Consider the following 16,097-nt stretch of genomic DNA (forward strand, 5'->3'; position numbering starts at 1 on the left):
ACAACATCAGGACTGCATTTTACTGTGCCTTGAAGTCCTACCTTAGATTTTATTCTAACTCTGTTTTTTTTTTATCTCTTCATAAATCTATTTTTGAGTAAATACGTATAAGCCTGACTTTTTTTCATTGCCTTTGCAGTTTGGGATTTTGTTCTTGGAAAAAAAAAGAAAAAAAAACCAACACTTATTTCATTATATAATTGGGTTAAAATTAACAACTGCTTCCTAGCCTGTGACATTACAGTTCAGTACTTCAGGAACCTAAGGCTTCATATCACACTAAGTCATGTTTGCATTCCATAATTTATAGCTGTTGCTTACAGAAACACAAGTGCACAGCAGGCATTTTGTGAGGTCCTCTTCATCATTTGGTAATGTATGGTACACAGACACCTCTTATTTATCATTTGGAAGATAAAGCTTTGGCAATTCTGACACAGATTTAACACATTTACAGTGTTCTGGAGATCTTGTAAGCAGCAAGGGTGAACCCTTTAAATACTGAGGCAAGATTTACACAGCAGAAAAGTTCACTGAAGTACTTTCGTTGTTTCTATGGGCATCACTCATCATTTTGAGAGGTCAGTTAGAAACGCCCTCTCTTCTTTTATTTCTGTTTTTTAACAGAGTATTAGACGTGGTGAGTTAGATCTGCATAGTTGCCGAACTTCCTCAGGTGTCCCTCATATGGAATTTATGCAAGCTTGCTTTCTGGTTATTTGTGCTTCTGCTAGGTATTTTTAGTCTAATTCCATAAGATGCAGGAGGCAGAAGAAAGGAGAGTCCTTTGAAACTCAGCTTGACAGCCCTGGCATTTATTCGTTCACAATGGAATATTCTCTTCTGTGGCTCTCGAAGATCTTGTTGACAAGTGAGGGTCACAAGAACAGTACGTTACTTTTTTCCATAGTTAATTCAGACTCGTCAGCTGTGAAGTTGTACCACGGGACCCATCGTTGGTAGAGATCAAGATAAACTTTCTGAAATGTGTCTACAAAACAATGTTGGCTGTTACTGGAACGCTTATTGCTGCTGCAGTCAGTAAGTGTTGAGTGCAGCATAGGGGTGTGGGAATACTGGGGGACTGCACATACTTCTTCTGCTGTTTGCTTTTTCCAATACTGAATATGTAGTTTAGACTTCAAGTGTAGCCATTTTTGCAACCATGAGCACTGATGCATACTGAAAAGCAGTGTATTTTAATACAAAAAATCTGTTTCACTTCAAGTGATGTATTTAAAGCTGGGAATTGATTAACATAGCTTGCAGCTTCCTTCTGTTTCCTCCTGGCTCTCCTTCCTCTGTCTCCCTCTGTTTCTGCTGGGTAATTAACTCTTACTTTGCTGTAGACAAAACACGGCTTATCTAGTGTTTGTAACACAGCAAAGTGCTTTGCTGTGGTGTGGTGAACTCAGTAGGGTATATTCAGGAGACATGACAAGTTGTTCAAGAGGGATCAGATCATTCAAGTAACTGTTTCATTGAAGGCCTTCACCTGCATGAATGGAAAAAAAAAACCATCCAGATCTTTCATGATGCTCACTAAACCTTCCAATTGGGGGTTGGAGGGGTCGTGGATGGGGCAAGGAGCCCCTTTTCTCTCCCCTCACAATTACTCCTTTTTCCTCCAACCAACTTGATTTTTCTTTGGGGCTGACTTACCCCAGGAGAGACATCTTTGCTTTGTTATAGCCACATTTTGCTTCAGAAAATGCTTGTTCTGAATCTTGTTTGATTCTTTTGATGTGTGTTGTACTGCTGATAACATAATCTTAATGTTCAAGTAGCCTTACAAAATAACTGTGTGTTTTTCTGCCTTTCCTTTTCATTAAATTTAATATCAGATTCAGCTTGCACGACACAATACAAAATTTGGCCTCAAACATTGGTATCTAATAAGACTGTGACTTTGGAAGCTGACTGGCAGTTCTGCTGGCAGATGAAAGGATGGGGCAGAACAAAATTGTCTTCGCTTCGCTCTCTCTGCAGCAGTAATGACAACAAAGTGCTGATGTAGTGTGTATGTCTGTCTGAGCTTACTCCTTCAGGGAGAAATAGTCTGGAGTATAATGACAATGTCTTTCTCCTAAAATTTTGAAGTCAGCCTGAGCATTTTAATTAATAAAAATTATATTCTTGTACAGTGAGATGTGTCATAAATAGAGGACGTGCATTACCTTCTAGGTTTGCGGGACACGACTACAGAGATGTTGTCTGAACCCTGTTACATGAAGTAGGGCTCTTGCACAAGGAATGACCCCAAAGTTCTGCTGTTTGTCATGTGTGTGTGTGCAGTTAAGTAGCATTGCTCTTACATAGTGCTCAGAGTCATGGATGCTTTCCTTTTGCTTTTGAGGAATTTGTGTTCTACTGTGTTGAGCTTCACTTGAGCCTCCTCAATGTGTGCTTGGCATCATTCTGAATTAAATCTTAAGTGACCTTGGTCATTTCTGGATCACACTGCTGATATTTTCTGTTGTGATCATTGTGCTTATGTATATTGTTGTCCACTGATCAAACCTTGTTTCCCCTTGTCTTTTCAGTCCATGTTAGTTTCTTCTGTCCTGAGCTCCCACATGAGGCCAATCAGACTCCAGGACTGAATCCACTTTAGAGAAGTAGGACAGGATTTAATAAATAAATTCATCAATACAAAAGTCACGGTACACAAATTAGAGGTTTTCACAGAACTGCAGCATTTATATACCATGTGTTCAAAGCCAGAGTGGTTTGCTCAGTGGGCTGTGACACGGTCCTGAGTTTGCATGTTTTGGAATTGCAGAGATGCAAAACAGAAGGGCTTTTTTTACTAAATTTCCTTCAGTCAACATGTTTGCTTTACCATTAACGCTCTGAGTCTGCTGCACATCTTGTAAAGCTGAAAGGAGAAAATTCACCTCTGTGTCAGAACAGCCAGCTCTCTCGCAGCACCTCAGTGATTTGCGCCTGGGCAGACTGAGCTGTTTGCTCTAAAATGGAGACTGTAACATCCAAGAGCTCTCATCTAGCATATGAGCACAGTATGAGACTGTGGTCTCAAACAGTTCCATATACAGCTGTGGAACACCTTCTGTTCTTACGCCTTTCACCTTTACGATGGATTAAGATCTAGTGCAGAAAAGGAAAGAATGACCAAAGATACTGAGCATGGTCTGTTCACACACTGCTCCAGCTCTGAATTGCTGCTGTGCAGAGTGCCTCTCTCTGGAGCCTTGGGAACCGCAGTCAGGAACAAGCTGAGGTTGCCTGCCCCGTGCATTGCTCAAGCAATAGGTGCCAAAGTCAGAGTCAGAATCCCAGGACCTGATGCATCGTGGTGCATTGTTAGCTGTGTTTGTTTGGGGGCTTCTGGTAATTTTTCTTCTAGGTTTTTGTCCTTCTCTGTTTAATTATCCTTTTCATGACTGATTTCCTGACTTAATCTGAATGTGCATAAATCTCCACCACAGATTTATCATCTCTATAGAAAGCACTTTCAGAGTGGTTCTGCAGCTTCTCAGAAAAGGGACACTGTTGGAAAATGAAGCTTTCAGATCCAACAATAAGGCTACTATTATGCTGATTTTTGCCAAGCCTTGCCTCACTTCTTTCCCATTTAATACCAGAGTGAGCTCAAGGCTTCTTTTTGTTTGTTTTTGAACTTCAGTCATTCTTAAGTGTTTACCACCCCACTCAAGTACGCTCACTCTGAAACACCCAACACCACGAGATACGGCGGCATTGTTTCTGGTTGTGTTGGGTTCTTTTTTCACCTCCACATTTCTGTGAAGATTTTAACAGACTTGTTTCCCAATCTTTGGAAGAAAAAGGAAAAAACTTCCTTAGACATTGTTCTTTGGCTGTCACTCTCGTTTGAGGACGTTGCATTTTCATACAAACGCGAGATCTCAGAGCAGCAGTTTTAATTATCTGTGATATAAATAACCTCACTGCAAAACAGATTTTTGTTTCCATAGCATACAGCCTATGTGCTCATAACCATTTAATCAAATTCAGGCCTTGTCGGAGTAAATGAATAGCCACTAACTGCGGCTTGCGAATTACCCTTTCTAAATTTGACCCATGAATTTGGGAGCCAAAAACATTTTTTCTTTCTTTTTTTCCTTTCACACACCCAAATGCAGGAGCTTTTCTACTTATATATATCCTTTTTTTTTTTTTTTTTTTTCTTTTTTTTCCTTCTGAATGTTGACTATAAACTACCTGCTGATACCATGTAGAAAAGCAGCCTCTATAGTCTGCGGTCCTTTCTGACTGACTGTCAGTTTTATGTAGCTGTCATAAATCTTCTTTCTCTTTCCATGTTGTTAGTCCATGTAACACTCCTTATGATCCACACAGGTCCTTGAAAGGACCTTCTGCCTTTTTGCAGCTTGGCAGCGCTCTCCTAAGCCAAGCATGTAAACATCTATCTCCTGAAGACATATCTCTGTTCATCGCTTCTGCTGCCTCTCTTTGAACTTCTTTTTCCGCTTACGTTGCAGTTTTTCACTGCAGTTAACAAATGCCAGGATAAAATGTTATTATCAGCCCTTCTCCGGGCTTAAAAGATCCATGTTACTTTTATACCCCAGATTAGCAACTGTCTTACAACACAGCAACGTAATTTGCTGTTTTCCCTATCTTCACCCTTAGATCCTTTGCCAGACCACTGTGACTGCACCGGTTTGTTTGCAAATTTCTGTGTTGAATCAGTTTCTCCCTGTTGCAAGCCAGGAATGGTTGTGTGCCACGGGAATTTCAACTGATTTAATTTAGTCCCAATCAAAAACTTTAAATTACTGATTCTAGTACTGAAAAAACAAACACATGCTCCCTTGTAGGACCACTTCCAGGCACCTCTCCTCTGCCCGTCCTGCTCCCTGTTCCCCCACAGCATGTGACTCCTTGGTCCCTCTGGTGAGGCAGTGGGCAGTGTGGGAGACCACGGTCAGTTCATGTTTGTTTCCCTCAGTGCTTTTCTTGCTCTCGCCCCTCCTGTCCCGGCGTCTGTTGCATCTCCCGCGTGTCTCCTCCTCCTCAAATGCGTTTATGCAGAGGCAGCAGAACCTTCTCCGACTGCCTCGTGTTTGGCACACGGTGGGGCTGTTTTGTCTGCTGCAGAGCCGCTGGAACCAGCACAGGGCATTTGAATATGCATTCATTATAAAGCACCACCGGCTGCCCGTTCCACTCTCTCCCAATGGTTTCTCCAAGGTTGCCCATAGGGGCAGTTTCCTTGTGCCAGCTTTTGGACACCTGTGGGCCTCCCAAAGGTCTTCTTCCTTCTTTATCCTTTTCTTTTTTCCCTCACTTGAGTTCAGTACCCCAGTGCTCACCCTCAAAACAAATACACTATTTCATGGATTACAAAAAGAAAAGTAGGAATTAAGCAATTTCAGTGCACAGAGGGTATAAAGCCTTTACTGGCAAATACGTAAGAAGTAGATGACTGAAGTTTTATTTAACTTTCCTAAATAAACACGTGGTTCATCTCAAAGAATTAACTTCCTTTTGGTCACTACTTTTTATCTAGAGGAGTGTATCTCTGTAAAGATACAGAACGAAGTTGCCACACAGGTTTTCCTCCGCATCGTCGCAAAAAAAAAACCTGAGCTATGCCTGGCAGTTCTCATTTTTAGGTCATTCTTCATATACCATTCACCGTCACTGAAATTAATGAGAAAATAAAAGGAGTGACCTTTGGCTGAGCACACACAGTTTATGCATGAGCTAAACAGCAGGATCCTTTTTCACTCTTCTTTTTCCCACATTCTCTTTCTCCCTGCTCTCCCCCATCCAAATGCCATTTGTAAAGCCCTCAGAGCCTTCCATCCTGTGTGTTTCCACTGCGTTCCTTTAGATGAGTTTCAGGCCCATAGTTCACATCTGTTCTCCCGTGCAGGAAGTTCGGCAGCATCCTTGATTTATGAACATAACGCTCTGCTCTCTTGAACTTCAGAATCGTTTCCAGAACTCCCAGGCAAAATTCATGCAGCTCGGGGAGTAGATAGGTGTCAGCAGTACGAGCAGGAGCGCTCTCGGAGTGCAAATGCAAGCCTGGAGGTTCAAAATGATGCTGTTTAAAACAAACCAACATTTACCAAAGATCCGAATACTTTAGAAGACGTGACTCCCAAAGGAATGTAAATTCCGAGCTTGTCGGCTGCACCATAGCGCTGAGCATCTGCTTTGCACCCAGCTTTCTGAAGAAGGTGGGAGAACCCTTTGCAGCTGAGTAGGGCAGAGGGGCCGAGGGTGGTCTGTTGGGCACCCAGAGCCGGGAGGGAGATCCCACCCTGCGGCATTTCAGCCCTGAGGTCTGGGGTGGTTGGCTGAAAGCAGCGAGGGCCTGGTGCTGCCTGCCAGCTGTGTTGGGAAGCACCACAGGGCCGTTCTGCTGAGGGCAGGGAGGGAAGCAGGGCTGTGTTACGGCCCGGGGAGCCCACTCGCCACAGGCAGCAAGAGGGAGCTGAGGGCTCTGGGGAGAAATGCTGAGACTGCCCAGCTTAACTCCTGCGCGAATGAGATCCGGCATGTGCGTGGGTTAAGGGTACTGCCAATGGCCATGTGGGACACCGGTGCTGATAGTAAATCCAGATTGCGTTGTTTACAGGAAATTTGTTGTGATTTCCCGTAGTTCAGTTGCGTAGTTCCCGTAGCGTGCAGTTGTATCTGCGCGTTCCGGTGTTAGGCCGTGAGGGGATCGTAATGTATTGCTGCTTCACCTTTGTGCTAACAGCCCAGACGGCGCGTTTTCTTTGGAGCTCTCAGGCAGTGTTTTTAAACCGTCGATAACTGGAAACGTTGAGGTGAGCTCTCACGTCCCGCCGCTCTCCAGGAGCGCTGGCGGGTAGAAGAGCCACGCGCCGGCACTGATTTACGTCGCGCGCTGCGCTCTGCTCGGCGAGAAGCGCTCGAGCTCTTCGCAGCGGGGCCGGCGCTGCCCGCCGTGCCGGGAGCGCACGTGCGGTGCCTCAGGGGCGAGCGCGGGCGGCGAGAACGCCGCAGCACCGCCCGTCCTCCCGCCGCTCGCGCGCCCGCGGGCCGGGGAACGCGGCGCGGCGGTTGCCGGGGGCGGTGGCCGTTACCGGGGCGGGCCCGGGGCGGCGCGCGCGTGCGGGGAGGGGCGCGAGGCGTATCCCGACGAGCGGCCGCGCCACCCGTAGCCTTCCTGCCTCCCGCGCTCCCGCTCTCCGGCACGGCCCGGCCGCAGCGAGGTAAGGCGGCGTCCCGTTCTCCGCTCGGCACCCGCGCGGGGCGCGGCGCGGCGCGGCGGGACCCGGGAGCGGCGCTGAGGAGGTCCGCCCGGAGTCTCTCGCGGCCGGGCCGGGGAGGCGGGTACTCCGGGGTCGCCTGGCCGTCTGCACGGGGACGCGGCGGGGCTCGGCCCGGCCCCGCTTTGCCCGCAGCAGTCCGCCCTCCCGCGGCCCCGGCGGGCGTCGGCGGAGCCGCGCCGTTCCGGGCCGTTCGGCGGCGGCCCCGGCCGTCAATGATTAACCGCGCCCGGCAGCGCGGTGCCGGCTCCTGCCGGCCGCAGCCCGCAGCCCCGTCTGCCTTGGCTGCCGAACGCGCTGAGGCAGCGCTGCGTTCGTTCCTGTGGCGCTGCTTTACGCTTCCGCACGAGCTGGGAGCGCCGCGGCCGGGGCTGACGCGGCGACGGAGGGACGGAGGTACGGAGGTCGCTGCGCCCTCGCTGCCGTCCCTGCACAAACGCTGAAGGGTTTTACTTGTGTGCGCCGCGATCGCTGCCCTGAGGTGATAGCTGCCGTTTGTTCTTTAACATCTGGCGTCTCCCTTGCCGTGCCCGCACAATGCGGGCGTTAGGTGCGCGGCTCGCCGGTAGCAGGAGGGCTGGCTGTGCGTTACCCTCTGGCACAGTGCGGCGCTGCCTTTGCTGAGCTGTGAGCGAGCGGCGTACGCCTCTTCCCCACCCTCTGCCCCACCACCCTGCGGTGTGAATCACTACCAGGCTGCTTTCCCTGGGAGGGCTGAGAGGTGCCGCAGGAAATCCTTCTGTTTCGTTCCAGGCCGCGTTCCCTGGATCGGTTTGGTTGATTCTAGCTTGGAAACGTGCAGAGCTTTTTGTGCATGGAGGGAACTGTGGTCTTTCTCGTGGGAATTCTTTTCTGGTAACTTTTTGATTTTAATTCCCTGCATATGTTGCAAAGCATCTTTCTCCCTTTTCTTCAAAATGCAGTTATTCAAGGAGACTAAACTTAAAAACTTCATAAGTAGAGTGGAAAAGGAATGTTGTATGCCAGATGTCAAGGCTAACCAGGGACAGATCTGCACTGGCCGTGAGAGGAGCCCTGTGGGCAGTGACCTGTTGAATGCCACTGGCTGGATGGAGCCTTCCAGCTGCCCTGAGCAGGGCGCTGCGCCCCGGCCACAATTGTTTCTGTGGATGTGGTCAAAACATGTAAACGTGGAATAGCTTCCAGGTTGGAACAGGTTGAGCTTGGTGAGGCTTCATCTCAGCCTGCTGGAGCTGAACGCTGCTGCTAGGGTGAGTGTTCTCCCACAGGTTGTGGTATGGGAGCGGAAGAAATTTGGCCTTTTAGGAGAGCAGCAAGCTCTGTTAAATGTAAGGAGATGCCAATAGAGATAACGATTACACTGTGTCAGGTGCTGTATAAACATATAACAGGGCAAGGTCACTTCTCTAGAAAATGTACTGCTTAGGAAAGCGTTGTGATTAAAATGAAGGGAATTAAATACCCTTTGAGATGTTTTCAGGACTGCTCCTAGCCGAAGGGTCTGCTTCCACAGCCATGAGCACAGCAGCTGTTCTGAACTTCATTTACCCAGGGAAGAAACATATGCATGAGGGTCTTTGTGTTGTCTGACATTTAGTAATGAGCCTAAGCATTCAGTGCAGTGCCTCCGGAGTACTGTCTGTGCTGGAGAAGGTTTGGTTCTCAATCTAGATCAGTTTTTCTTTCCTGCTCTTTCTCAGAAGACTGTGTCAAATCACCAACTTGCTGTTTTCTAAGTTTTAAGGAAATTGGTGGCCAGAAATGAATCTTATGATTTGGGTCAGTTTTTAAGAGAAAACACAAGATTACAATGTCTTGAACTGCATTTCGCATGTTCTTTGAGCTCTCTCGTAGCAATAGTGGAATTAGCAAAGCCGTGACTGTCAGTAGTTACAGATATTAATTCCCCAACATCATTTTATTTGTGTTCCATTTCACCCATGCGTTATTTCTGTTGTCATTCTAGGCCCTGTGTTTAACTGTGTCTTTTCAGGGCCCAGGCCTTAAAGGTCTATGAACACTGTTAAACAATGTTAATCAACCAGGATAGAAAGAAATGCTCAGGCATTGCCTAAAAACAATCTGAAGTGGTGCTCTATGCATCCAAAGGAAAGGTCAGACTCCACTTCTCACTGTGAACTGGAGGATTTCGAAAGGAAAGCACGTAACAATTTGGAGCAGAAGGCAGTGAGGCTTTGCACAGAGATGAAGGTAAGAAAAACAACTAGTTGTTGATTGTAATGAACTTGTAGATAATGTTAAGGATTTGTTGTCTGTGCTGCTCTGGAGAAACATGCTTTCCCACAGCTATTGCTGTTGTCTCCTCCATCTTCCCTGGTTTTGTGCTGTGTCCCCATCCTTGTGCTTCTCCACCCTCCTGCCCTTTCTGCCTTTCTCAGGTGCTTCACCAGTTTTCTCTTTAAGTTTTTACCTTCCTGCGCAAAGATGTGAAATAGTTAACTTCAATAGCAAAGTGGCTTTGTTTTAGTCTGGGCTTCTGGTAGGAAGGTCTGCCGCTTTCCTCCTGCTAATAGTTATTAGGAAGAGTTATTATATCAAAGAACTTGACCCTGAACTTCACCGAGATTAGCAGGGAGCTGCAGAGTTCCCACCTGTTTGTTTCTGAGCACCTTGAGCTTCAGGAAGACAGTGCAGGATTTTCTGTCTCTGCATTTGCTGTGCTAGGGATGATAAACGATGATGTACTTCATTTGCAGGTATATTTGGCACACCAGGATTTCTGTTTCTGGTGTATGTGTTCCTTGCAGCTGGACTAGATGATCTTGGGAGGTTCCTTCCAGCTAAACTATTCTACTTAGCATGCTTCTGTGTGATTCTCACAGCTGAGCCTTTGGCCCTGATGGTGCCGTTTGGTACTGCAGCAAAGCCCGGATCCTCACTTGGTGTGGGTTGATAGGGTGGTAGGGAAAGCTGCATCCAGCTCACACCTGGAGTCTTCACCAGCAGTGTGTACAAAACGTATTGCTTAGTTTCAGGAGGGGTTGTGAGAGCACGAGGAATGTGAAATCTGGGATGTTGTGGAGTGAAAACCAGTATTTCTGACCATTTTCTTTTCACAGCACGTGGGTGGAACAGATGGGTGAAGAGGGCAGGTCTAACAGCTGCGCCTTTTGGTTCTGAGTGGAAGTGCAGTAATTCCCCTAGTTCTGCATATATGGATTAGAAGAAATCTGTTTTCGCTTATGAGCCTCCGCTGTCTTTCCTGCCGAAAGTTTGTCCATATGAGACTTGTTTTGAAACTCCATAATGAAATCCTATGTGCAAATTCCATCTGGGGTATGCGTGTGTTCGCATGGAAGGCCTCAGAACTGAAGTGTGATTGGGGTGGAAGGAGAAGCGAATGTTTCCCTGCTCAAGAGAAGTCATCATACATAACTGACCCCGATTTTTGTGATGGACTTCACAAATAGACTTCATAATTAGTTAAAAGTCAAATCCTGGTTTCTCAGTTAGAAAAAATCTTTTTTAATGAGGAGGCCACCGTAGGAAATTAGCTCTATTGCAAAGTGATTATTAAACAGCAGTCACAATGCTTTGTTATTATCCTAGGGCAATTATACTTTTCTTAGACTTTGTACTTAAAATGCTTCCAATGATTTTTCCATTTAGATGAGGCAAATAGTGCTGCAGACCCTAAATAGGGCTTTGGAATCAAGTCAAAGTTCTGCGTGTATTTTCAACTCGTCTTGTAAAACAACTAATATAGAATGCCTGTCCATCCTTTGGGAATATAGAGAGATTAGTCTAAAAATACACTTGGTATACTCACGCTAGGAAAGGGTTGTAACATAACATTTTCAAAGCTTATTCTTTTCTTGGTTTGCTCTTAACTGGAGCTATACAGTTTCTCCCAAAGGCATGAGTTACAAATGAATCTGCAATACTTTGTGACTTCTAGTCCTTTTCCTTCGGACAAAAGGCCCTTTCAGCGTATTGTGGAATGGTTACTGATTTTCATGTGGTCATTCAAGAAAAGGGTAGTGATTGGCCTTCATAATAGGCCTTTCAGCACCCTCTCTAGTGGCTTGCTGACTGAAAAGATGCCTATGGCTGGGTACTGTATCCAGCCTTTAAATTACTGGTGGATCTAATAGTCCAAGTACTGAGAAGGTGAGAGTTGAAAGAGCAAAAAAAAGCTTCACCCATGTGTGAATACCAGTATATATCAGCTCAGAGCTGGAGACAGATTTTGGTCTGATGTTCATTGGCTAATGGCCTGTTTGATTTTGTTCTGTTGTTGTGGATTTTTTAACATTATTATTATTATTATTATTATTTTATGAAGTGGTAGGTAACTTAAACCTGGTGTTTCCATGAGCTATGTTCCTGCAATGCTGGATGGCGTGGTGGCAGGCAGTGTTATCTGATTGTGCTGTACATGGCTGAGCGGATAGTGAGCGTGATTTCCTGAAGATGCGACTGTCCTGTAAAGCTGTGGCTATGTTCTGAGTTAGCAATAAGGGAGCTGCTACAACTCTCATGTCAGCAGTGCAGTCTCACCGAGCTGTTATCCTTTGGTGCTGGTGAGGCCCACCTGCCTGGCAGTGCTTCAGAATAAACACCCTCTGCTTTGGGGCAGGTGGGCGGGTGGCCGTTGCCCCAGCCTCGTGCAAAGTCTGTGCAAGAATTCACAATGTTTGCTGAACCTTGCCTGGAACAGCATCAAAAGATAGTATTTGTGCTATGAGATGTTTCTCAGGGATGGTAACTCTTTTGAAGCCTGGTTGATTTTTGTTAGAAATATGTGCAAAACTTGTCCTGACACTTCAGCACCGAGGTGTCTGCCCGAGTGCTCTCCTTAATGCAGAGAAGCACCCAGCTTTTATTGCTGCTGAGGGCTGACATGTGCTGGCAGCTACTGGTGTAGGACATTGGGACTTGAGACCTTCCAAGTTTAGATGCATCTGCCAATAAAGTGTATCTGGGCTTCGGATGACTCTCAGTTCAAGCATATACTCAGTTGGTCATTTCAGACTGAATTACTTCCTCATAACATGTAAATAACATCTCTCAAATTGTCCTGGTTTATGTATATGGCCCACGTATGCCTTCTATTTCTCTTAAACTATCCACTTTTAATGTTCAAATGAATTTCATGTGTGGTGGTTGGTGCATAATTAAATGCACCAAAAGCCTCACATGGCAGTCTAGGTATGGTGGCACTCAGACCAAGTGGGAATGTGTTGAGACTGTGGTTTGTAATAGCCATGGGAAAACCTACAGGTGTCAAAATGCCATTGCTGTGGGACTTGTCACGCTGTGTTGACGGAGGGAATAACTGCTTTATGCATTCATGCCAGTCTGTACAGAATTTGATTTAGAATTTTTGGACTCGGTCTGAATAAAATGTTGCCTCTTTTGTAACGCTGCTTTCCAATAATAACTTACTGCTGACTGTGAATTGTTTTGAGCTGGCTAGTTTAAGCTGTTGGCATGAATTTGTGCTTCAGTGTTAGGATCAGAGCTTGCATTTCTTACTCTGGAGCTGATGAGGAGAGTGATAGCATGAAGGCAGAGTGCTTGCACAGCACTCACATGGAGAGTCTTTGACAACTCCTGTGGCTTTCCGTGTACTGGGGCTGCTTTGCTGCTGCACTGGAAGAAGGAAATATATTTCTCATGAAAATCTCTAAGGAATTTGAGAGCTTTTTCCTCCACAACCAGATTACATTGTGTGCAAGCATGGTGGAAGCCAGAAAAGGTGGCATGATGCATCTGGCTAACAGAGAGGCAGCCAGATCAGGAATGTGAAGACAAGATCAGCAGAAAGGGTTTGGAAGATCGGCTCTAGTATTGGGTGCATCTCTTGTCTTACTGTGCTTCAGCTTGGTACGCTGTCCAGTGGTGTCTGCAAAGTTAGGCAAATACAAGTGAACTACAGCAGCTGCTGTGGCTGTGGAAAAAGAGTACCTGGTGGTTGGAAAGACTTGTACTGAGAGGGGAAGCTCCTGGGGACTGGAAGGAGCACTGTCAGCCAGAGGGCACCGGGTTCTCAACTATGGCTGTTGAGGTACTCCTGTGGGAATGGGAGCTTGTGAGGTGATGGTAAAAGAGGGGGATTACAGTGAAGGTCTCTTCTGTGTGGTGGTAGTACAAGATCAGGGCTTAGTGTGTTGGAGGAAGCCTTTTGCAGAGCAGACACTAAGTTTTATAGCAGATCTTCAATTCTCTGGTATTTATCTTTGTGTGGAAGAGGGCTGTGGATAGTCTCCTATGTTATCTGGCGTATGCTTCACGCAGAAAATCATCAGCATCAGTGAAGTTGTACTTTTGTGATACTGGTGTTAATTCTGTATTTTGTCTTACGATCTTTTTAATATCTCTATTAAATTCTGCTCTCTTTTTGTTGTACTGCTACTTTTGGTACAAGGTGGCTCTAACCACTGGAGTGTCAGTGAGGTGACATTGAGTCTGCATCACAACATGGCGTGTGACCTTGCAGTTTTTTCCTCTCAGAGGTGTAAGCCCTTTGTGTGTCTGAAATAAATAAAATCTTGGTCCTCTGCAGCTCAGTTCCTGAGGAAGGGCTATTTCCCTCTAAGGCCCTGTCAGCGCTTTAGCTATGTTAGCAGCTTTGCAGTGCTTCTGATGTGAGTGGGAGTTTGGCTCCTTGTGGGAATACTGCATGGGAGGCAGCTGTGGAGCAGCGTGCTGCCTTTCACTGGAGTGCTCAGGTGCTCCTGTAGTGCACAGCCCTGAAACTCCTGGCAGCTCTGACACTGCTCACGGTCCGCAGAATGAGCTGAGATGAGAAGTGCTCAATAATATGAAGCATTTTCGTTTATTTTGTAACAAATAGACTGAGTTAATAAAAATAAGGAAATTCTGAGCGAGGGCAGACAGTTGGGCATTCTGGAAAGTCACTCTACTGTTGCCTAATCTGGCAACAGATGGTCATGGATGTAAATTCATCCATTACGCTGCCATTCATTGACAAAGAATGATGGGCTGCTTTTCTCTTGGCTAATAGGAGGAGCTGATGTTCCCATGTTAGCATTTTAACATAATTTCCTTCTTTTAAGTTACGTTGTATCTGGCTCTAATCATATTTATTTACGAAACTTCTAATTGCCATCCTCTTGCTGGGTTTTCGGAGGTAATATGTACAGAAAGTTTTAACTGGAATGGTGTGCAGTCAGGTCCTCTGGAGATCAGACCGCGTGTGAATGGTACCTTCCAATGCTTTTTAATGAGAGATGCCAAAGAGTGAAACCGGATTAATGAAGCTATTGCAAGGGGTTTGTTAAGTGAAAGAGGGATCATTTGGCAGTTGCAATGTCTGTTGAACTGTAAAAAGGTTAGTTAGTACTACGCTGAATCTTATCAAAGGAACAAAGCAATGTAATTGGAATTATTACGCTGAATATCACGCTCTTAAAACATTCACTATTTTATTTGTACTCTCTTGAAGTTGAAAATAGTATCTTTTTAGACACTAGCTGAGAAAAAAGACAAACCTACAGATTACTGTAACTTCTGGCAAAAACAAACAAACAACAACAAAAACCCTGGATATTTTGTGTCACAGTATGGTGCTTAGTCCAAGCTGAGCTCAGCCTATCAGCCTCTGTATCCTCAATGTATATCTTCCAAAAGCCAGAGAATTTAGAGCCCTGCTCTTCAGAAGCAATGTCGTAGAGGGCAGTGGTCAAATGGCTTCATAATCTGTGCCATTTCTTGCAGTACCAGAAGTCCTAGTGTAGACAACTCATTTTGATATCTTGAACTCTTAAAGTAGGACACTAAGGTTGTGCATGAGAGCAAGGCTCTTGCAGACCTGCATTTCTTCCAGCAGCTCTATGGACGGCATGGGGAAAACCACTGGAGCTAGTGCCAGCTGGCAACCAGTGTGCTTTAGGATCCTTCCTGTTGAGTGTGCTGATTTTTATTTTTATTTTCCTTAGTTAAAAGATTAAGTTCCAAACTCCACTGTTAAGCCACCGCATTAATATGGCTGCAGGAAGGTACTTGTCCAGGAGTGGAAGTTGGTTGGTTTGTTTTAAAACAAACACACAAAACCACAGACATACAGCCCAGCAAAACCAAGCATACAAACAGTGTGTAGTTAAAGGAAATGTCTGCAGAGCTCTCAGACGATGGGAACAGGGTAGAAACTTACCAGCTATTCATGTTCAGCACTACCTGGATTCTGCTAGGTAAGATTTTCAGTATATGTGCTATGAAGAATTCTGTGAAGTGTGTATACTTCAGTCTTGTCATACATCAGGACATAGAGAAATTATATCATTTACTCCAATCTAACACTCAATACTTTTTTGCACCAATTTTTGTGTGGCTTCTTCCTTGAAAGGGTCAACCAGATTTACTGTCCCACAGCTTGATCTTGCATCAGGATCCAATGGGTCCCAACTTTGTCCTGTTCCTAACTGTCTTCCTATATTGTTTGGAATGTTGTTTCCCTGCTTGATGCATTGGCAGAAATTTAGAGTTTGTTTGCTGTTGTTGTTTATTAGAATTCAAGATTTGTTTGTTTTTTTTTTTTAAACAAAGTGTGAGCAACTTTGAAGTTTCTAACTTGGACTCAAAGTAATTAATTAATCCAGACTGATAATTTGTATAGAAGACTTGGTTTGAAGTTACATGAAGGAGTAAGTTGTCAACATTTCTTGAAAGGAGAAGCCAAGAAGATGACTGCTCGCAGGGTTCTATCCGTTACGTGTTAGCAGCCAACTGATAACATTTGTGTGATTACTGACAAAAGTGAGCACTCCTCTGTGAGAAACGTAACTGATGTGCATTGAGCCTCCAAAGTTCTTGCCACCAAAAAGGCAGGCCATCAGAAAAGAACTAATTGTTCTTTCAGAACAGTTTTCATAA

General features: G+C 45.4%; 1 protein-coding gene across 16 annotated transcripts in view; it reads left to right on the plus strand.

The window, feature by feature from the left end:
* Positions 1-16,097, plus strand: part of SPATS2L (spermatogenesis associated serine rich 2 like) — a 128,941-nt gene that overhangs the window by 45,517 nt on the left and 67,327 nt on the right. For 2 of the 16 annotated variants that reach the window (XM_046943574.1, XM_040703412.2), the window contains exons 1-3: positions 7,101-7,199; positions 8,010-8,111; positions 9,348-9,449. The exons of 3 other annotated variants lie outside the window; for them this stretch is intronic. Coding sequence is in view for 2 of the 13 variants with exons in the window: in XM_040703412.2 (XP_040559346.1) it covers positions 9,444-9,449 (6 nt within the window). In the remaining 11 variants the exon portion in view is untranslated. Of the gene's footprint in view, positions 1-6,650; positions 6,792-7,100; positions 7,738-8,009; positions 8,112-8,628; positions 9,450-16,097 lie in introns of those variants that run through there. 11 more of the 16 variants (XM_046943573.1, XM_040703413.2, XM_040703416.2 and 8 more) reach the window with 6 other exon arrangements.

The sequence above is a fragment of the Gallus gallus genome, chromosome 7 (assembly GCF_016699485.2).
Source record: "Gallus gallus isolate bGalGal1 chromosome 7, bGalGal1.mat.broiler.GRCg7b, whole genome shotgun sequence".
Taxonomy (NCBI): domain Eukaryota; kingdom Metazoa; phylum Chordata; class Aves; order Galliformes; family Phasianidae; genus Gallus; species Gallus gallus.